Genomic DNA, 24,240 nt, shown 5'->3' on the forward strand with positions numbered 1-24,240 from the left:
TGAGTGACTATTGAATGATTTTCCCTCCACACATCCACTTGCATGCTAGTCAGCTGATTTGGGCATGGGGGGGGAGGTGTTCAGTGGGGCTGCGGGCAAGGTTTACCTGCTTGCTAGGTTGCAAATATTTGCAGCCTAATGTACAAGACTGAATAACCCCCTGTGTTCACTTCATGCACTCCTGGGAGCACCTCCAGAGGAATTGCCTGCTTCATCTCCTCCTTGAACTTTATGTAGTTGATCAGTGCAGGTCAACTGCGACTCTCATTTGTTTTCCCCATACTGTACCTCTTTTTTATATTCCTGATGTCCTGGTGGCTGGAGCTAACCTTGTTTACTGCATCCAGGACCAACCACATGGCCTGCTTCTAGGAATAATATTGGTAAAAATACTTAACCTTGCACAGAGGATGTCGATGGTTTTCCAAGAGGCACTGGACATTTGACCACCCGCAGCTGCGCTATATTGTCTGACAGTGTCCCCTTAGCAGCTGACCCAGGCCCCTACAACATGGGCATGGCCATGGGGGATTAGTAACTGCTTTCCCCTTACTTGGCATCCCTGCCTCTGTAAGCAGCAAGGTAGAATGACAATGCAAAATGATTACTGTATTTGATTCTTTTTTTTATTACTGACTGATAATTATGTATTTAGAATTGATCATACTGTTTATAGACGGTTACTTATTTATCAATGGTTTGTAATGAAGATAATTGCTAATTGCCAAAGACTGCCTCCTGGACCCAAATGAGAGTTATGGAACTGACATATTGTTTATTGCATATTTTTGACTGGCCTTGCTATTAACAAGTATTTCCTTCTTCTCCTCTGTTATGCAGGGTGTACCAGGACCCGGAAAGTATAATATTACACGTCATTTTGATGTGGAAGAGAGGCTGACAAAATCTGCAGATATTCCTCGCCCACCGTTTCTTTCACACTCAAAAGTAAGAAACCAATTTCGCAATTAATGGTTTTCAATTTTTTTTTTATGGTTCACCATTGTTATTGTGAAAAGAAACTGATTTAAATTATTTTATGCACTTTGATGTATGTAACCAAAATGTATCAAGGAACTGTTAGATTTTAGATGCACTCCCTTTCCTGTACCTTACCATACTGCAGACATTAGCAGGAAGTAAATAGAGTTTCACATTTTCAGTTTATTTCAGAGAGAAATTCTCTGTTGATTTGCTAATTACTTTGTTATTAACTGCTGGAGTGTCTTGTTAGAAGAAATGTTGATGCAGGGTCCATTTAGCATTGATCGCTAAGAAAAAGCAGTTCCCTGCGCTGAAAAAGTCACCACCCGGAAATAAAGAATAAATACCCATTTCAAAATTGCAAATGCATTGCAAATATTGATGCATTTGCAGATCTATTCGCAAAAAAACAAAACATCAAAGAGTACTTTGCTTAAGGCTTCCACTAATCTGCTAAAGTAACAGGCTGTAAGTGGTCATCAGAGACCCACCCAAAAAAAACGCCTTGGCATGCCTGCATTATCACATCCAGAATATGCCATGTTTCTGCCAACAATTACTGGCTTCCTGTCAATCTAGCTGTGACTGCTATGTGTATGGATATTGTTCGCAATATGCGTATGCACATTGCGAAGACTGCATTATCGATCGATAATTGGCAGGATTGCAAATTTTCGAATTAGTGATCCATGCTGAATGAGGCCCATTGGTTTTACAAACTATTTTACAATATAGTCAGTCTGTTATTTTGTTTCTAATGTTTACAAAATCCTTTTGCACAAATGTACCAATTTCTAAAGGATTTAGCCTACCTATCTTATCCTGTGCGGATATGCCAGAAATGGATCTTATTCAGATCCATTCGGTCCTCTGCGTGTTTGCACAGAGAACCGATGTTGTCAATGTCTGCGCATGTGCAGACACAGCTCCGACCTTATGGAACTCACTACCCCGCACAGTTCGAGAGACCCCCACTCTAGAATGCTTCAAAAACAGACTCAAGACCTTCCTATTTACTCCAGCGTTTCCTTCAGTCCCTTAAGTATTGTTTATGAAAAGCTTTTCTGTACTGTATTACATTCATTCTATCTGTTAAGCGCCTTGAGTCCTATTGGAGAAAGAGCGCTATATAAATAAAATTATTATTATTATTCTGCGCATGTGCAGATGCAGGGTGCGTGCACCCACGTCGAACTTTCGGTTTGCCGGGTGCACTCCCATCTTAGTAAATTTGGGTGTGTGCCCCCAACATGCCGGCACAGGCTGACTACTACAGGGCAGCACACAAATGAAAGTTAGTAGGGGTTAATAAAAAGCACATAAGTGCTATGTAAGAGTGAAGGCGTGATTAAAATAATACATATAATGTAGTAGGGAAAAACATAAGTGTTAATAAAGTGTTAGGGTGTGCTAACCTGAAGCAGACCAGCCATACCAACAAAGAGGGAATCACACTCCCAAACCCATCCCATACACAATAACATATATGTCTAATAGCCCAGTGTAAGGCCGCATGATAATGGCGTGTAACATCTGAGAGCCAGCTTACCTGAAAATACCTCTGGCTTCTCCAATGGCACTCAGGTGTCAGCAATCCCTCCTAATGCTGACCCATCTATGCCTCTCTCAACAGCACAACACTTTTGTTGGCAAGCTGCTCAATCAGAGATGATGTCACTCAGGTGCCAAAAGGGAGGGGTAATTCTGGTTAGGAAAAAACATTTTGTATCCCAATTGCACACTGAGTGAGAAATATACATATAATAATCAGATAATACAGAGATCTTGGTTGCATATATCTGCAGATATAGGGCTAAGCCCCCAGGCCGTACGTCAAGGCGTCTCTGTGTCACTGGGGGTCTCTAATATTGGGTATGGGTCTGGGGTGTGGGCCCCCAGATGCCGGCACAGGCTGACTACTCCAGGGCAGCACACAAATGAAAGTTAGTATCTGCAGATATAGGCAACCAAGATCTCTGTATTATCTGATAATTATGTGTATATTTCTCACTCAGAATATGTATATCTTTTGACAACACACTCATCTCCCCCCAATTCCCCATTTCTACTGCTTGGGTGTCAGTCTTGATTCTTCCCTCTCCTTTGCCCCTTACACCTCCCCCCACATCCAACCTCTGGCTCAATCCTGTCAGTTCCAGAATCATGGTGTTAATTGTTGCCTGTGCACTGTTTTAGTTATGTGTATTACTGCAATGTTCTGTATACCCTGTATTATTATTCTAATGTGTGCTATATGTATAATACCTTGAACGACATGGTATCTTAGAAATAAAATGCAATAATAATTATAAAACTAGTATTAATGACAACCATAAAGGCAAGCATACTGTACGTATATGGGGTGGGGTTGGTGGAATGTGCGGTCACATAGCTGTGGACATACTGTAATTATCTGCTTTTGGACAAATATACATACTATTCGCTTAGCATACAATTATGGTGTTATTACAGCTTATAAGACTGCACCAATCTACATACTGTATGAAGTATTCAGAGATAAAGGAACCAAGCCCATTTTCTTGCCATATTGAATCAACATTGCATTGTTACAATGGGTGCATCATATTTTTTGGGTGAATTAGAGAACCTAATCCAGTACTTATGTAGTACCCGGGCGCCCACTAAGCACTTTGCTTAGTGGGGTATTCTCCATAAGATGATCGCATCGCAGTATCCGTTTTAGTGTTATAAGATGCATGCGAGGCGATGCGATTTTACTAAGTAATTTATTCACTGCTCTTTTCCCACGGAATTATCGCATCGCATGTACCTTATGTAAAATATCATGTGATTGCATGCGATTTTTCTAGGATACGATGAGGCATTAACTGTACTATAATTTCTACACCCCCCTCCACTATCCACGCCACCTGTAACCCTTTTCAGTGCAGCGTTCCCCCACTATCCATGCCACCCCAAAGCGTGGCGAGTGGCGGCGGAACACGTCCTCTCGACCTTTTCATACCCCCACTATCCATGTCGGCGTGGAGTTGATTATATATAGTGTGGCGAGCGTAGCAAGCCACCGAGCCCGAAGCGTGGCAAGCGTAGCGAGCCCCGTGAGGGGACACGGAAAACATGTAAAGTAATCCGCGTCCCCTCGTGGGGCTCGCTGCGCTCGCAACGCTTCGGGCTCGGTGGCTCGCTGCGCTCGCCACACTATATAAAGTCAAATCCATGCCGAAGTGGATAGTGGGGGTTTGAAAAGGTCGGGAGGACGCGTTCCACTGCGCTCTCCACGCTTCAGGGTGGCGTGGATAGTGGGGTGGTTTTAGGAACACATTCACAGCAGCCATACAACACATCTGAGACAGTAATGTGGACACATGTTAACGTCAAACTGTAAATAATAATAAGATAAGTAGTAGTCATTACATATATCAAAAATAACAAAGATAAACATTAAATATAAGAAGAATCATGAAAACATTAAGAACAACAATGATAAGAAGAATAAATACAATATTATGAACAATAATAATAATGGATGACAAAAAAATGCAGTTACTGAGAGGGCACTGCAGTACCCTTTGGCAGGAGGGTTAGTGCATGCAAAATCCTTTGAAATGGGTTGTCTGCACCCACACTTTTCCTCCACATAAACTCCTGCAGATATGAATTTAAGTGCAGTCTTGCAGTGCCTCTACTGTATGTCTCTTATTGCGCCAGTTTGCGGCCCCTCACATCCACTCAATATTCTGGGTGTGTACCCCAGATTCAGGGTCCACAAATTTATAGCTGTGATTCACCCTGCAGTGTTCATAGCCGGCCTGCTGTAGTTCCTGCGTATTATACGCCCTCCAGCAGTAGGAGTATATAATGGACCCGGGGGCGACATTCTTGGTGATGGCAGCCATAAGGGTCATGGCTTCTCTCCTTTCTACGGCTGTCTCCCTGCATATGCCACCAAATACCCATTGCTGGGGCAGCATCCTCCCGACATCATACTTCCTTTTCGCAAACAGGGTCTCATCAACCTCCACCACCAATCCAGGGCCTCCAATTTGGGTCTGCGGCTGTGACAGCAGATCCATGGTGCAGGCCTCCCTCATGAGGGCTTTGTACTGCACCGTCGTCTTAATCAACATATTTAACGCCCTCTGGCAGTACACGACACTTGTAAGTTCATCAGCCGTCGTCCAGGGTACTAAATGTCTGCTCGAACAGTGACTTTTTTCCGGCAGGACTTGATGTGGCAGCGCCACAGACTTTCCTTCACCGAGACCCTCATCGGAAGCCCGTTAACGCAAGTCTGCGTAACGTACAGCAAATGCTTTTCTTGTAAAAAAAGCAGCACCTCCTCTTCTGATGTCGGCAGGGTGAACGACATCTGCTCACCTGCCATGCCTGCGCTGTGAATGCTGTGAACACCGGTCACTGTAACAGTGGAAGAGCTCTGAGTGGCATCCATCACGGACACCTTATCACCTCAGAGTGAGTGACCGGGAGAACTTACGCAACTTCTGACTGACTACGCTATTTACGTAGCTTAAGCTTATTCACAAAGCATAGCTACGGTGCTTTATATGCATACATCAGTACTGTATACATATAAAGTACTAAGATCGAATCGGATCGCATGGCACTAAAACGGGACATGCGATGCGATTTCCTTCCGCAAGCGTACCTATGTAAATTGGGCACCCGGCTACTACATAAGTACCCCTAATCCATAAAGTAGTTTGACAGTAAAACAATTAAAAGTCAATAATTAATTAATTTTACAGAAGCTCTTTAACTTTGAGATCTGTTTCCGTAAAACTCATATACTTGTTTCACTTTAACTAAAGAATCCATACTGTGTGTGTGATGAACACTGATCATTGTGTTGTTACATACAAGTAATTTAATAAAGTGTTTAATAGTTAATTTTTATATTTTCTACAGCACCTACATATTCCCCTGTTTTGCAGTACATTAATGTCACTAAATTATATCTTGGCTGCATAGCAACCAGCTATTTTTAATTTTGAATCAGCATTTTTTTCTGTGCTATACTAGCGATTTCTACCTGTGAAATCACTCACCCCGGCCCCAGGCACATATAATGAGCAGCGCACAGCACTTGAGTCTTTGAAGAAACTATCAAGTATGACACAGGCACCATTTGGACACACTTCAGTCCGATTTACTCAAGATGCAAAGATGCAGAGAACACCAGGTAAGCCATTAATATATGCATAAAGCTGCAACTACAAGAAAAAACTCTTGAAGTTTGCATAAGTTTGAGAGCAGGATTTCTGTTTACATGATGGATTGGTTGGTTTTATGTGTCAATCATAGATGTGAGCCTAATAGATTTTCTGTAGAGGTAGATTGTGCCCAAGAAAGCAGCTTCTTATTTGCAGTTTTGGATTCCTTACACCCACCTGCAAGTTGTTGTTCAAGGTAGTCAGTCCTTGGAATTAGGAATAATATTTTTTTCTTCCAAGAGGAGAGGCACAGTGGTGATGAGGGCAGTGCTTAACCTTTGAGAGAGGCACGTCTGTCACTACCTTAGGGGAGGACCAGACCTTACGGAGGGACCACACTGTGCTAGTAAAGGGGCATTGATACTACCCAAGACAGATTGCCCAGGGGGAGTCTCTACCATAATTTTGTAATTTAGATCTTAATATATGGGCTATGTCCGAGGTGCACTGCTTATTTTGCCAACATGATTATCTCTTCAATTTTAATTTTATTTACTAGATTTGGCTGTGACCTTCCCCCCCCCCCCCCCCAATTTATACAGTTGCGTTATCTGTGTTGTTATTTACAGTATTCGATTAAGTTTAAGACAAGCAGTATGGGGTAATCTTTAGAGCCAACCATTAACTTAAAACTCTCAGTTAAAGGTGTTGCAATAAATATTTAAAATGTTGCGGATCCTACCATGACCTTTCAGATTTACATTTTATTTGATCAAAACTCTGTCATTCTCACATTTCACCATTTACCTAGCATACACAAAGCACTGGTCACTTCACCGGTGCGGTTTTTATGCGTAGAGTCTTTAACCAAGTATGTAATTTTGATTTCCACACTCACAGTGTGTTGCAAAGATCTCACAAAATACCAACCATCGATAATTACTTGTGTGGTGGAAATTTTTTATTCCAAAATTCAATACTAAAAAGTAATGAAAATAACTAATATAAAATTTAGAAGATTTTGTAAGAATCAAGGATAAAAAGCATGAGCTTAGTTTGAATTCTATTGAGTTATTTTTTTGGAATAACTATTTCTTGTTTCTGGTTTTTATATACAAACATACTGTACTGCCATGGGAACTAGGTATGTGCTGAATTTTGCAAATGGACCAACACTGTGGCCCTTATTCTGATTGATGCGGACTTTACCGCGTACTTACGGATCGCGTCTTTATGACGTCTGCGCATGCGTGGAGAACGCTACGCGCATGTGCCACGCCTTGACTCGGTACCAGTTCGGCCAAATCCCGTCCAAAACTGTTCACCGCTATCAGTCGGGAAATAGGGGCGTATTATGGGCGTCATGCGGAATGACACATGGGCGTAGTTTCAAAGTGGGCAAAACGGGGCGGAAACATGGGCGGACACGGGGGAGTACACTTATGTTGGGGGGCGTACATTCGGAAACCACTCCGAATGCACGCGATGAAAAAAGGGCAGAAATGTGCGGTGTCCACAAGTGTACTATTGCTTTGCGGACACCACTCGTTCATGCGGTAGGCGAACGTACGCCTAATGACTACAACCATTAACACCTGAACCCAATAGAATCTACTCCTTTACTCATTACTCACTAATAGGACGCTTGTCAGTGCTTTAATTGAAACCATTGCTGCTTCAAGGAACCCGTACTAAACACCCACATATGCTGTACTTGTCAGACACTTTCAAACTGCTAACAATGGACATGACAGAATATTAATACTAGCAATACACATGTGTATTTGACATGTACTCATGAAACCACACATTTTGGGTAAAGTAAACACATTTATTTATATTCATGTCACAGTCAAGTTTATGAGGATAGGTAATTGAATAAGTGGGTCATGTGATGTATTGCAGAAGATACTTCATAGTGGGTTGTTTGGCGGAAATCCTCCGCTTACGTGCGGTAGCACCGCTTGGCTCCCGTTCGGATGCGGTATTCCCGAGCATACTCTGTAATACTCTGTAATACCGTGCCGAATCGGAGTGTTTCTCCCGCACACGCATGATTTGTATGTCGTCCGTAAACACGCCCTGTTCTTAAAGAGTGAGTCCGTCCGAATGCGGAGGACACGTGGGCGTTTCTACGGACGATGGCCGCATGCGGAAAAACACCGTGGCGTGCGGACCGCTCCGTAAGAATGCGGGAATTTCCGCACAGATCAGAATAAGGGCCTATATTTGGAATTACACTCTTTGGAAGGAACATTGTGCTCTATGGCAGGCGTATATATAAAGTATTTTGTGTGGAATGGGAATGCACTGTTTATTTAATTGTTTCTAAATAACTTGTACAGGTTGAGTATCCCGTATCCGAGTATCCGATATCCGAATTATTCCGAAAACCATACATTCCAGAAAGTGAAAAAAAAATATTTTTTTTGCTAAAAACTCACTAGGGACATTTGTAACGGCACTACTGGTGACATGATATGTAACTGGCACTATATATGTGCAAGAAAATGATTGCTTGGCATTCAAATTCAATATCTGAGATAGTACACAAATTTTGTTTCATGTTTTGAAACCTTGTTTTTTGAACAAATAAAATATATTTGTGTGTATTTTATGTGGTAATAAAATATATTTGTGTGTATTTTATGTGTTTATACAGCATAAATGCAAGATACTTCAAAATACATAATTGAAATATTAAAATATTCCGAAATACGGAATAATCAGTTATCCAAAATTCTCCTGGTCCCGAGCATTTTGGATACGGGATACTCAACTACTATACTTAATTAACTATAATTAATATAGTCTAACATTTACTAACACATAGAACTCTATTGATATAAATTTATCTCATGATCATCGAACCACCTACAGTACAACTGCTAAAACTTTCATAAACTTGCAGAATGCAATAGTTTTGTAGATAAAAGTAACAATATTTAATGGTCAGTTAATAAATAAATGAAACTACGGATAAAGTTTCATGAGAAATCAAACAATACACTAATAATTCACAATAAGGGATAACCAGAAGAACTATTACAGGTATTTCTCCAGAAATATGCGTTTTCCATTTGTTTCCAATTAAGAAGAAAAAAAGATTTTTCTATACAAACATTGGATGACACTCTTAAATCTGTTGTACCGGAGAACCCAATTAGACTTTTCCATTTCTTGAATTGACTGAGTGCTTAGTATAGGAGGAAAGATGTATCCAATATCACAACAATAAAAACAAGATTTTTTCTAAATCTAAATTCCTGTTCTTTGGGACTCTACCAACCTGCAAGGGTTTATTAAGTGGTGAAACAGGAGTGGTAAAGAAGAAGACTAGTTATTTAGAAATTAGTTTTCAGAGACTGCTATTTCTATTGTCACCTGGAATAACAGATGCGCTGTAACATAAACAGAAAAAATGGGTAATTGACTCTAGGCCAATTTATCTATTACACTGTCAAAAAGACCTTGCCAGAAGGTTGCTATTAATGCCTCATTATTCCATTGAGTTTCTGACATGTAGATTCTGAATTTCTTATTCCCCTGCTGAGTGAAAGCCTTGTCTTAGGTGGAAAATTAACCCAACAGCTGGAGAGACCCATCAAAGTTCATCAAAGATTGTTCTGAGCAAGTTATTACAGTCATGTAAAAAAGTATCATTGCATTCCCAAGGGCCATACAGTAAAGGGATGTAAGTTAATGCCAGGCACCTGGAGGCAAAATAGATGATGCCCCCCCCTACCCCCCCCCCCCCCCCCCATACCAGTCAGTGAATGCACAGTAGCACAGCTGAGGGAGACAAAGGAGTAAGTAATGTCATCGCAATATACTTTATTACTTCCCAGTGTCGGAATGTCAGATCTACCAATGGTACATGTGTGCAATGAAGAGAATCATTCTTTTGGGGGGCTATCTGATCAGTCCAGGGTCCCAGTGGTGACCACTCTGGCTCTTGCACTAGATTTAATCCTCAGCATCTGCTTATCTCCTTGACATCTGGCACCCAGATACCAATGTCTCCATTCCCTCAGGGAGTTCTACCACAGGTATAGTTAACAAGCAAATTCTATATACCAGTAGAGAATTTTGCAAGATGTTGTCTGATGATTAATTATAAAAAACCTCTGTAATTTCTGTATTGCCATAAAATTTAGTAAGGGTTAAGGGAGGCTACAGCACACCATCTTTAAGATAAGAAGTTAAGGCAGCTGAAGCCAGATCATCAGCTGCTAATAGACGTTGCACAGATCTCTACATTACATTAGAGACCATCAGTTTAGCTAGAGTATTCTATCACAGTAATTGTTTGGTATAATGAATATAAAAATGACTAACTAGAACTTGCATTACATAGAACACAGACAGTACAGTATAACGAACAAGTGGTTTTCTCCAAGGTATAAGGACTTTACTATATGTACATATGGGATTATTCTGGTTCACTGGCAAAGGCAAATTCCTTCTCAAATGGACAAAACCATGTAAAGTAATCCACGTCCCCTCGCAGGGCTCGGTGTGCTCGCCACGCTTCGGGCTCAGTGGCTCGCTGCGCTTGCCACACTTTGTAAAGTCAACTCCAGGCAGACGTGGATATTACGTGGATAGCACACTTCGGGGTGACGTGGATAGTGAGGGTGTGCATTTATGCTTTTAAAATGAAGTACCATCACATCTCATCGCATGGGTGCTTATACAATGAAAAATCACATTGCATCACATCGCACCGCACCTCAAAATTGCATGCGATGCAATGCGATTTCACTACGCAGAATAGCCCACAGAGGAAATAGACAAGTACTCATACTGTAAAGGGAACACTACAGCAAAGCTGTGAAGTCAATTACTCTGGCACCTCACCTGCTAGGAAAATGAATGAATGAAGTTGCTCCATACTCTGAATCAAATTTTGTAAAGGCCCAAAGTCAAATTTCTGCTCTTAAGGTCTGATTGCATGTGGCCACACGTGACCCTAGGACCGGCTTTGTACAAACATGGGTTCTTTTGCAAACATTTTTAGCTTTTGATTTATCAACTGGGACTGAACATAGTTATAAAAGCATGTACTTTGCCAAAACTTGTAATTAATAATAATTATATTTGCAGGGATGTAAAATTCCAGAAGTAGTGGGGGGAGCAGCCTGTAACTGGATTAAGGAGTTAGTGGCCACCTCATTGCCGGCAACATAAAGATTCACAAGTCTGAGTTTTAATGACGTATGCGTTTTTATACCCTTTCAGGAATTTACAACTTACACTATTTTTGCCATTATCTATCTTTCCAATCAATGCTGGCTGTCAGAATGGACTTTGTATAAAGCTTCCTGTTACATAGATCCCCCACCAGCTGTATTTGGGTTCATTTGCAGTTCACTCTGCTCAGTGAAAGATAATTCCCATACTGTACCTTCAATCAATAAATATTAAAGATGGTTCAATGTTGCACAATTTCTTGTTATTGATAACATAATCACAACAGTTTATATGCAACTAGTGTATTTATTAAGCCTTGCAGTACATATCCAAAGTCTACATTTACCGTATTACATGACTATTTTTTAAAAATAATATGTCTTTCACATGCATTGCTTTACAACGGAATATACTGTAATTGTTCTACAATACCCGATTGTAATATATTATGGCTTTGATTAACAAGATAGAAATCTTCCACTAGCAACTTATTTCCTAAAATTCTTAAAGTTTAATGTTGCTGTAGAATAAAAAAATAAAAATAATAACCCTGTCCACCCTGCTTTCAGGACCCGGATGTTATGATATATTCAGATATGGTGTTGCAAATGAAAGCTTCAAGAAAGCAAATCAGGAGTACTCGAAAGGCGCATTTGGAACGTCTGCTACTCGCGCCTTGGCTATCTCAAACAGAGATGCAGTGTGGATGCCAGGTCCAGCTGACTATGATGTAAGTTTTTCTACACAATATTGTTTGATTTTGCCTAAAAATCAGACATTTCAAAAAAACGGACCAAAATTATCTCTCATTACATCCTGACCATGGTGTCAGTATGTAAATATTTTAAAATTGAAATCTAAACTAACAAATTTTTAAATTCTTGGAGGGGAACACAGCACAGAGGATTAGATCCAATAGGACAACAGACATACCAGGGATGCCTGCTTTTATTACCATCTATTACTTTATTTCTGTAATGCTTTGTAAACCTTCTGATTTGTTTTCCATTTCATATTACACCCCCATTGGAAAGTTAATGGAGTGCCAGTGGTGACAACAGTATCCCTCCGTTTGTGTTTTATGTCTACCTAGTGTGGACCAACATAAACGGATACACAGAGAGTGAATTGCCTGGACAGCATCCTTTTTTGGTGCCTAGGAACAATCTATGTATTTTGTTTTATGGTATTGTATGTAAGGTGTTACATCAGTGGCGTAACTTGAAGTTTTGCGCTGCTGCTGGATAAATGACGATAATAGAGTATTCTTTACCGTACATGCAACAGGAGGAATCTGTGCAGTACTGCTTCCGTGGTGCACAGTGTGATCACCCCACTGCGCAACCAGCACCTGGGGGTCTCAAAATCTATACAAAATATATAGGGAAAGTCACATTGTTTCTATGCACACACATTCATATATAAAGCAAGAACCACATAAAATACATTGAAAATAGTCTGAGCCACATTGAAAAACCTTTGAAAAAGCCAGATACAGTACACCAAGTTCACCATTAATAAACCTCAATGGTATATGCACCAGAAGGGAGACAACTTGAATTCCAGAACATTTCTGTAACGCCTCATTGTGCAATAATTTGCAATGCACTTATTTATAACTCTAAAAAAAAAAAACACCTTATACAAACAGATGGTCACTCTATAAAAACACACCTATAGGGGCAAATAAAAACTGGATTAATAAGTTTTTTTTGGCAGTGAAGTATAACCAAGCTTGGCCCAGCTCATCCATCAAACTTAGGAAACATGGGATTTCACTATTGGTGCCCCAGATCCTAAGTATTCCCTATGCAGCACAAGGGTGACACTATGTATTATGCATAAACATCGCTGCTATGGCACATAATACATGCAATGGCAGCTACAGTAAGTCCACTTAGTTCTGCAACTAAATCCTAAACTAAAGTCCGCACATACAGTATCTGCGGCTCCTATGAGAGGTCTGGCACTGTGCTGCTAAACAGTTGTCAATACTGGTCTGGGTGCCCGGCATTAGATCCTTCTCTCCCAGAGCTGCTCCTACTGACCGCATCTTGTCCCTGTCACGGCCGCGCCGGTGCTGTGGCTGACTCGCGTCTAGTGCCCAGCAAGCATGTCAGTGCGCTGGGCGGGTGCCAGCGCCTGGTGCCCACACAGACCCCGCTGCCACTTGCTCCCCCAAGTGGCAGTGGGGGCTGCCTTACAGTCGTTACACCACTGTGTTACAGGTTTAGAAGTGTACCCAGGCTGCCTTGCGCACAAATTCTTGTCACTACTTTTCTTTTGTTTTTTTACCATAATAAAATATAATTAGATAGACCATACACAGTGCTAGTAATTTATTGTTTTCATTGCCAGTGTGCTAGAGGGAGTATGGGACATTATGGATGTATGTGTAATAATAATGAGTGGTGTGTATTATTACAAATACATCAATAATCCTCATTCTCCTCCACCCTGTACTCTTCATTCCATTCGCCCTCTCTTCCATGTCCTGAAAGCGCTACTTCCACCTCACTATACAATATATGCAACCAGGGGATTGCACATACCCTTCCCATCTTCCCCCCACCAGAGGTAGAGCGCAGTAGGAACCCCTTATCTTCCAAACATGGGACAAGGCCATATCTGGCCAGCAAAGGTACTTGTATTAAAAATTGAGACTTGTTGACCAACACACACAATGGGTATAATGTATACCTTCTCATGCCTTTGGATGCGCAATGTCTTAGCAATCTTGTTTGCTCATGAATTCGACTATTATCAATTTACTGTTACTTAGATAACAATGGGCCTTATTTTAGTTCACTCTTTCTGACAAAATCCTTCTTAGATGGGCAAAACCATGTGCACTGCAGGTGGGGCAGATGTAACTTGTGCAGATATAATTAGATTTGGGTGGGGTTTTACTTCAAAGTGAGATCTATATTGCAGTGTAAAAATAAAGCAGCGAGTATTTTCCCTTCACAGAAACAAAATAACTCACCCAAATCTAATTCTCTCTGCACATTTTACATCTGCCCCCCTGCAGTGCACATGGTTTTGTCCATCTAAGAAGGATTTTGTCAGAAAGAGTGAACCAAAATAAGGCCCATTGTGTTTTACATATCAGACTCTGTAGGATGCAATTCAGTTAACTACAGTACATTGCTGGTATGCCAAGTTGTACACACTTTTGTGTATCGCAACACCCCTGTCAATAAAGTTTGTTTTCAATTATTTTTCTGATTGCACATTTACATAAACCCTGTCAAAATCAGATGGTTTTCTGCACAATCTCAGAAAACCCAAAACCATATATGCACCATCAGTAAACTTAGCCCACATGCAAACTCCCTATTATCATCCAGTTCTGGCCCTTCAGTCACAGGTAGAGATCCATATGACTCTGAACAGGTAGATATGTACTAACTTGGCTACAAAGCATACATACTGTAGTACTAAGAAATGTAAGATTGACTTGTGTCCAACTCATTCTATAATCCCACATTGCTCCCAGGAGAGATATTTTCTGCAATGCCGTTGAGATAATTATTCACATTCAGAGTGTAAATTCCTGGGAGCTACAGTATTCTTTCTAAATCTAATTGTCCGTGGCTTTTGCCATGAAATCAAATGAATGCCTTCTGGTATTGATAAAAGTACTATCGTGTTATAATGAAGAATTGAATAGTGGGAGATAGATGTCTCCCCATTAGCTCAAAAAGACCACAATGTTTTACTTGTGTTACTGCTGTTCAAGCGGGTGCCGGACGGGATCCTGACATTCGGGATCCCGACAGGCATTTACCCGATGTCGGGATCCCGACTGTCCAAACACTGACAGCCGGGTTCCCGACGGCCACCTGCTATTTTCCCTCGTGGGGGTCAACGACCCCCATAGAGGGAGAATAGAATAGGTGGCTCCTCATGCTGTCTGGGTCCGGCCAGTCAGGATCCTGACTGTTGGTCCCCTGTACCACACCCGTTCAAGCATCCTGTACCTCTACTTGCATTTTTGCATACAGCCACTGGGTGATGAGCTGCTGCAATCCACTCCTCTTCATGCCTAACCACTGTGTCTACAGTGACCATTGTCCATGACCATTGTCTTCAGCCTGCTTAAATGCTGAACCCTGGCAAGATGAATACTTTCTTTATGGATGATTTCCTCTTCCCCTATCACCCTGGATCCAAACACAATTCAACTGGATAATGTCTTGAGGTCAACGGTACCAAATACATTCACAAGGTGTATGTAGGTTGAGAACATTGCTTTTTATTGGTGATAAAACCTTGGAAACCACATTTACATGCAAATGTGAGCTTTTTTATGTCAACAAAGGTGTTTTTTTTACGGTAGATGAATTTTTAAACAAAAGTCTAAAAAAGGGGTATAAAACTGCTTTTAAGTACAATCTAAGGGCTAAGTTGTTACGGGTCTAATGTAAAATGTCACGCAAGTGAATTAAACAAAGCGTAAAAAGAAAACCATATGATGATATGGCTTATTGTATAACAGATACAACTACATGAAAGATGTCCTTTATATGCTTTTCATTATGTTTCCTGTGTGCCTCTGAACTCAATAGAACTGAAGCCTGATTACAGCCAACCCCATAACAATAGCCGCTGGGTGCTAAGTGACAATGGCATATCACAGGTCATTTGTTTAGATGCATGATCAGAAACCAGTTTTAAAAGCAATAAGCACACTCTATTACAGAACGGATTTCAGATGTAATCCCCTCAGAGACTTGTCTGAATAGAGCCAGCAAATGAAATCTTTATGAAAATGAATTTTTCTTTGAGGAATAGTTATATATTGTAACGACATTGTTTCTTAAAGGAACTAACATGATTCAATTAATAGATGCTTCACACGGATGATAAAGATAGAAAAATCATATTATAGGTATGAATGGAGCTCCTAAAGTAAAGCCGTGGCTTAGACACAGCTGAAAAGAGATAGGATTGCTGGATAGAATATATTACAGAATATAATATTATATTACAGAATATATTATATTTTATTAAGACCTGTTATGTAAATGTAGCTTGGTCAAATGCATACTTGGTTGGTATCCAAACACTTCAAATAAAAACTTGCCACAATAACGCGTCTTAAAATAACTTATGTAAATAATAAGTACATTTAAGTTGTTTATTCACTTATGGAAAATATTTATGTGAACTTCTAGTGGTTACACTAGAAGTGGCTACACTCATGTGTTTATATATATATATATATATATATATATATATATACATATATATATATATATATATATATATATATATATATATATATATATATATATATATATGGCTACAGGAGTTACTTTAAAACAGGATGGAATTTTAGACATATAATTTGATGGGAGAAGAGAACCACTTGGCCTGTCTAGTGTGCCCCCTTTTTTTTATCCTTTAGGCCAGTGGTTCCCAACCTTTTTTCTCTCCCGTACCCCTTGATTAGGCTTTTCATTGATGAATACCCCCTCCTGTCAATTTAAAATATAGACAGTACTTATGAGTGGAGAGGAAGTGAGCAGTATTCGTACCCTTATGCATGTCCTTATATTAAGGAGTAGCGGACAGGAATCGCGCCCTTCCGTGTCGGGCCGCTGGCTGTGTATTGTCTCCAGGGTTCCCACTTACACCTGTAGGATTAATGCCGCTGCTTCTTCCACCTGTGTCAGTGCAGGGCAGATGATTGCTGATGTCTGAGGGCAGCTTGGGAAACTCCCAGTGGATTTCTGGTCAGGCAAAAGCACCAGGAGACACTGATGATGCTGATGACACTGAAGACAGAACCATAAGTGACACAACATGGTTCCTCTCCATAGCAATGGGTCTTCTTCTTCTTCTGCCATCAAAATACTTTTTTTCATCTTCCGCCATTACCAATTTTATTTTCAAGTACCCCCAACTGGTCTGCAGAGTATCCCCAGGGGGTACTAGTACCCCAGGTTGGGAACCACTGCTCTAGGCAATCTCAACCTTTTTTGAAGTTATTTTCCTCCATAGAGTGCACTCCATTTACTACAATTTTTTGTTTTCTGTCCTGTAACCTGGTTCTTATCCATTTAGCTGTTTTATACTCCAATCTTATGCTTTTGAATTTATCAGTCTGCAATATGAGATTGTTTTGTAATAAATATACTGGAAGTATATATATATATATATATATATATATATATATATATATATATATATATATATATATTTAGGTTGTACAACCTATTAATTGTTCATTTGATAATTGTATCAATTTTGTTCTGTAGGTCAAAGTTAGAAATGAGGAACCTTACAAGAATCAAACAACATCTGTGTTTTCATCAGGAACTGAGAGGCTCAATACTCAAATATGTGCAAAGGTAAGGTGATTAAGTTATCCCCATTATATACCTTCAGAGTTTCTTGTTTATTTCTTATATGAATATTTTTTTTATAAAAAGGAGTCAGGAGAAACCTGTAGCACAGCAGGATGACATAAATAATCATGAGTCATATATATATATATCCATACATATACATACAGTGATACAGTCTAATCACAAGAGGCCAGCACATGCACTGAGTACACATCTATTGGGATGATGGATAATGCAGGAATATCCTTTGCTGCTGTGTGATAAGCAGAAGCATGCACTGCCGGGTGCCGAATTACTGACAGACAGTCAGGACTCCAACAGTCATTACACCGACGTCGGAATCCCGACTGTTAAAACCCAGACATTTGGGGTCCTGACTGCCATGGCTATTTTCCCTCATGGGGGTCCATGACCCCCATAGAGGGATAATAGAATAGGTAGGGAGCATAGCGAGCCACTGTGCCCGAAGCGTGGCGAGTGCAGCGAGCCTGCCAGGGGCTTCTATGCACTCCCCACGCTGTCTGAGTCCGGGCAGTCGGGATCCCGACAACACCTGCACTGCCCAATCTGTGATATATACAGTATTTATCATAGCAGAAATATAGGTGCAAATAGTGCAGATTGTAAAAAGGATATTTGTTACTTAAAAAGCATTTAGGGAATCTGCTATTCGGAAACAGTAGAAAGCATATGTAAAATAGCTGTTGTATTGGGATAATGTCATACAAAGCGGCATGATTACTAAATGCCTCCTTTCTCTCTCTGCCTGCTGTGGAGGGTCCAGGGCGGCTCCTGCTGCAGTCTCCTTTCTCTCTCTCTCTGCTGCGGAGGGTCCAAGGAGGCTGCTGCTAAGGTCTCCTCTCTCTCTCCCTGCTCAGTGGGTCCAGAGAGGCTCCTACTGTAGTTCCCTTTCTTCCTGCTGCGGAGGGTTCAGAAAGGCTTCTGCTGCAGTCTACTGTGTGCCTGGTCACCCTGGGGTGCTGCAAGGGCCTTGCAGGGATGCCTTGGGCTGAAGGTCCAGGACCAAATTTAATTATTTATGGTCAAAAAGGATCAGCAAAGCCAGTTCTGGTGGCTTCCAATCATAAATTATGTCAACATGCACAATTGTACGCCACCACATAATTGAACCTAATGATGACAATTCACTTATTATCTTTTAAATTAATCAATAAAAAAAAACACTTTAATCCTAGGGGTACTATAAAATAAATATTGATGCTCCAGGGTGCCAGGATATAAGAACGTTTGGGAACTACTGGTATACAGAGCACAATGGAATGTGTGCTGCATAGTAGTATTCATATACAGAATCGGAGACTCAGTCACACACACATACTGTTGTGTGTACATGACATGTGTCATATATTAAATTAATTATCATTTTCCTGGAATGTCCTAGTCACACTGTGATGCGACTGAGATGCATTTTTTGTTAAAAAAATTTTTGTTAAAAATACGCAAATATGAAGATCCACCCATCTGGCTGAAACTCCTTTCGTGCTTTTTCAGGGCAGGAGTTCAAAAATGTAGGCAAGCATGATTGAGGGTATTACTAATTAATGCAATGCATTATTCTTTTCTTTCCCTTACATTAAAAGTGGACTATGGCACTGGTGACATATAGGAGAGTTCAATTGAATTTGGGATGTTGCCCATAGCGACCCATCAGAATCTACTTCTTATTTATTTAACACTTTCTAGAAGATAGTAGATAGAATCTGATCGGTTGCCCATAGCAATATCCCATTTTCAATAGAACTCCTATTTTACTACATTTACCCCATAGAAAGGTAACACCGGATTGCTGTCCAGCAATGACTTTAACATGCTAATCCCTGATACTGTAAGTCACTTTGCATTGTTAAAATCACAGGTTCTCAAAGTCGGTCCTCAGGACCCCACATAGCCCATGTTTTGCAGGTCTCCACCCAGAACCTCAAGTGAAATAATTAGCTCCCACTGTGGATCTTTTAAAATGTGTCAGTCAGTAATAAGTGCACCTGTCGGGTGACCTGACGTGAACTGTGTGGGGTCTTGAGTTTGAGAACCACTGTCTTAAATAAAACAATGCCATTGCCATACATTGCTATGGGATTTTTTGGAAGAGTTCAAAAAGCCGAAACTAGAGTTTACACAGAAACTGAACAATTCCAACCCCGCATACTGTGTGTTCTCAGTATTATTTCAAAGTTACAGAAAGACTGAAACAAATTAATCTTCATTGTACAGTATAAGTTTAAGCAGAAAGAAACATTTTACTGCAAAACTAAACAAACCAAAATGTACATTGACAATAAGGCATTCCTCCGAAAAAATAATAAAATAAATATTGCAGAAATTATCTCTCTCAGCCGTATGCAACAGTTGATAACAATTCTTTGAACCGGCCTGAAGCTAAACATAGCTTTACAAGTTAATCCTATTTAGACTTTTTCAGAAGAATCAGAAATGATATTTTAGCTCTACTTCCATAAGCTCATTTTAATTGTTCTACATTTCCGGAAGGAACAATTATTCATCTAAAAAAATGCTAAGTCTTGCAGATTGTTTTGGCCTGCATGTTGTGTGATTGTTTCCTCACAATGTATTATAAATAAATGAAAGGTAATATACAAATCTGCAAGCTACTGTACATTAAAAAAAACCCACTGATATCAGGATATTTAGTTCAGATACAAATGTTAAGTAGCATACACACTAGGCGTTTTAAGTAGTAGTAGTAGTAGTAGTAGTACGTTTATTTATAAGGCGCCACAAAGTGTCCGCAGCGCCGTACATAGCAAACAAAAAAAAAAAATTACAAGGTAACGTACAGGGTGTGTAGAAAGATACAGTATAAATAGGGGTATAGCTGGTAGAACTAAAATCAGCATCAGTTCAGAAGTAGGTGTCAAAATAGTCAAGGAGACCGAAGATGAAGTAGAGGAAGAGAAGAACAGGACAGGAGCACAGGTGAGGTAATGAGGTAGGGTGAGTACGTGAGGAAGGAGGGCCCTGCTCATAACAGTTAACATACTAAAAATAGGTGGGTGGACGAACGAAATACAATAGGATAAGTAGGAACGGAGGGGAACGGAGGCAGGATAGGAGGATCAAAAGAGGTTAGGAGGAGGGATAGGCTAGTCGAAAAAAGTGGGTTTTGAGGGAGCGCTTGAAGGAGGTAAGGGAATCAGATAGCCTGATGGGTGGCGGGAGGTTGTTCCAGTGCAGGGGGGCAGCGCGAGAGAAATCTTGGACACGGGAGTGGGAGGAGGTGATTAGGTGAGAGGTCAGTCGGCGGTCAGCGATGGAGCGAAGAGGACGGGAGGGAGTGTGGATAGAGATCAGTGAAGAGAGGTAGGGAGCTGTGGAGGAGGAGAGAGCCTTGTAGGTGGTGGTGAGGAGTTTAAAGAGAACTCGGAAAGGAATGGGGAGCCAGTGAAGAGATAAACAGAGGGGGGAGGCGGAGGTAGAGCGGCGGGAGAGGAAGATGAGCCTAGCAGCAGCGTTAAGAATGGATTGGAGAGGTGCGAGGCGGGTGAGAGGTAGCCCAGAGAGAAGGATGTTGCAGTAGTCAAGGCGGGAGATGACAAGAGAGTGAATGAGAATTTTGGTCGCGTCAGTGGAGAGGAATGGTCTGATGCGTGAGATGTTGCGTAGGTGAAAGCGGCAAGACTGTGAGAGAGCACGAATGTGGGGGGTGAAAGAGAGGGAGGAGTCAAGCCCCATTTCTAAGCGATCTGACTACATCTTTTAGAAATGAAGCCAGGGTTGCTCACGGTGTACATCCTATAGCAATGGTGATGCATGGTAACGCATGTTACCATCGCCCGCAGAGATAGTGCAAGCATCATGCTAAGATCCCAGGGTTTTGCCTATATGCATAGGCAAAACCCTGCTTAGCACAGATCACTCAGCACACATCACAGGTGCACCTGGGTGATCTACGCTTAGGCACCTCGTTCAGCAAAAAGGCTCTGTCTTCCCATGTGTACGGGGCTTAAGAGATGGTCACTTTTATTTACTGTATATGCATGGTTTTTTTTTTTAAACAAATGTCCTCCTATTCAAATGATTTGTAGATTGTAAGCTCTCACAAGTAGGCCTGTCTCACCTCATGCACTACTCCCCTTACTTTTACCTGAAGCTCCAATAACAGTGCCTACATTTTTGGGCTTGGCTGCCCTGCTACTGGTTTGGATATAACCAGGGATGGTTCCACCATTAGGCAGCTGCCTAGGGGCTCTAGGATCTGGGGGGTGCCCCTGAGTCTGACTATCACAAAATGATAGTATGACTATAAGAGAGGCATCATGGTCACAAATCACAGGCGTTGAACTTCTAAGACTCCACCTCCATACTTTCAACTGAGGTTCTGGAAAGTTGGTATTGGTGTGTGGGTTGTGTTTGGAGCTGTAAATTGAAGTGTTGCTTAGGGTGGCAAGAAACCTTGCACTGGCCCTGAGTATAAACCAGTCACGTCCAAACCATGGCCCTCCAACTGTTGTGAAAATACAAGTCCCATCATGCCTTGCCACAGGTTTGCTATTAGAGAATGCTAAAACTATGGCATGGCATGCTGGGATGCCTAGTATAAACAATGGATAATAAAAGAGGATTGAGAGGTGACTGTAAAATAAAACACTATTGGCATGCAGCGTGGCATCCCCCCCCTCCAAGGTCAAACATTAGACTCTGTTGGCATATATTTACCAACACCTGTATTTTTTAGTCACTGACAAATGTATGCAGCCTTTTCTAGAACAGATGGCCTGATTCTGGTTCATTTGCAAATTCTCTCTCTAATGGACAAAACCATGTGCACTGCAGGTGGGGCTGATGTAATGTTACATGTGCAAAGAGTTAGATTTGGGTGTTATTTTGTTTCTGTGCAATGTAAATACTGCTTTATTTTTACACTGCAATATTCTGTAGATATCAGTTTGAAGTACAAATCACTCTCCATTTCATCACTTTTGAAGCTTAGTGCATTTGGCCCTAAGTTCCTCCAAGTATGGGATATCCAGGCACATGCGCATGTTGCTAAGCTTTAGTAGCAATCAGCGCAGATGCTTCCCTGGCCAGGGAAAATTGGTGACTGTGCTGCTGTGCATTATGTCATAGACACAACATCATGCCGACCTATCCCTTTAACAGCTGCAACCTTCTTCTTAAGCAGAGGTCTGCCATGCAGCCGTGTGGTGATGAGTGATGGAATGATAACAGTGATTGACACACTTGCCCACTGAGATACACCTGTGGCCAGAGAGGGACATTCATTGCGTCTCCTCTTGTTGGAGGAGTGACCACAGTGGGACTGAGTCTTGGGAGTCACCTGAAACCTATGCTGCTGCTGCCTTCCACCAGTGCATGCATTGGCTGGCCTGACCCTGCTTGCACACTCCGCTTCTCTGCCATACTGTGCTTTATGGTATACATAGATGATGTGACCGGCCAGTGAATGCTGCCTGAAGCTTAGGCTGTGTGTGCTTCTGCAAACTAGTGCTTTCCTGTGTATGCTGTTCTCCAGTATTTCTTGGGTGGATTCCTGGAGGAGGAGGCAGGAGGGTAAGAATAGTAAGTGAATATTAGAATTCCAACATATACGGCCGCTGCTACACTATGGGCCTTATTCAGACGGGTATCTGCGCATGTGCAGGCATATGGTGCGTGCACCCACGGCGACCTTTCGGGTCGCCGGGTGCTCGCACCCATGCCGGCGGGGGGGGGGGGCAGAGATGGGCGGGGGGCGCCGGGCTGCCCCATTACCATATGGGAACGCCTAGCATTCCATGGGCGTTTCCATGAAAACGCTGGGTGTTCTCATGGAAATGAGGCAGTGACGCGGGTGTGGGGGGCGGGTGGCTGACATCACCGGATGTCAGCTGCCCGGCCGTATCCACGCCAGCGTGCACGCATATATACGCAACTGAAAAGTCACTTATATATGTGTGCACGCTAAACATCATTCGATGGTCGGTGACCATCGAAAGATGTGGGCGGTTACCCGAGCCATGCGAATGGATGTTTATGCAAAACATCCATTCGCAGCTGTTCGGGCGAAGCCGCATTTTGAGGGGGCGGTCGTTCACGGGGCGGGGTTTGGTGGACTCGCAAGGCTGTGAATTCGCAGCCTTGCGAATCAACCTGAATAGCCCCCTATATGTGCACTGTTTGGAGAGGTAAGTTGTACCTGTATGCCTCTAGTGTGTAGAAGGATAGCTCTTGTGTGTCTTTTGCTAGCTTGAATATTAACTGACTTTATCGCTTGCCTTTTAGTGAAACCTTGTATCTGTCATACTGTTGCAGACACTAAGGCCCTTATTCTGATCGGTGCGTACTTTCCCGAATTCTTACGGTGCGGTCCGCACGCCACGCTGTGCGGTGGCGTATGGGCATCGTCCGTAGAAACGCCCACGTGTCCTCCGCATTCGGACGGACTCACTCTTTAAGAACAGGGCGTGTGTACGGACGACATACAAACCGTGCGTGTGTGGTGGACACGTACAGATTCTGCATGGTCTTCCCGCGTAAGCACGGTCTTACCGCGTTAAAACGGACGGGAAGCTGTC

General features: G+C 41.7%; 1 protein-coding gene across 1 annotated transcript in view; it reads left to right on the forward strand.

Annotated features, from left to right (window-relative positions):
• Nucleotides 1–24,240, forward strand: part of STPG2 (sperm tail PG-rich repeat containing 2) — a 575,709-nt gene that overhangs the window by 163,965 nt on the left and 387,504 nt on the right. The window contains exons 8-11 of the mRNA XM_083179066.1: nt 841–948; nt 6,007–6,166; nt 11,900–12,060; nt 17,597–17,689. Of these exons, the coding sequence (XP_083035192.1) occupies nt 841–948; nt 6,007–6,166; nt 11,900–12,060; nt 17,597–17,689 (522 nt within the window). The remainder of the gene's footprint in view (nt 1–840; nt 949–6,006; nt 6,167–11,899; nt 12,061–17,596; nt 17,690–24,240) is intronic.

The sequence above is a fragment of the Crinia signifera genome, chromosome 1, assembly GCF_055691185.1.
Source record: "Crinia signifera chromosome 1, ASM5569118v1, whole genome shotgun sequence".
Classification (NCBI taxonomy): Eukaryota; Metazoa; Chordata; class Amphibia; order Anura; family Myobatrachidae; genus Crinia; species Crinia signifera.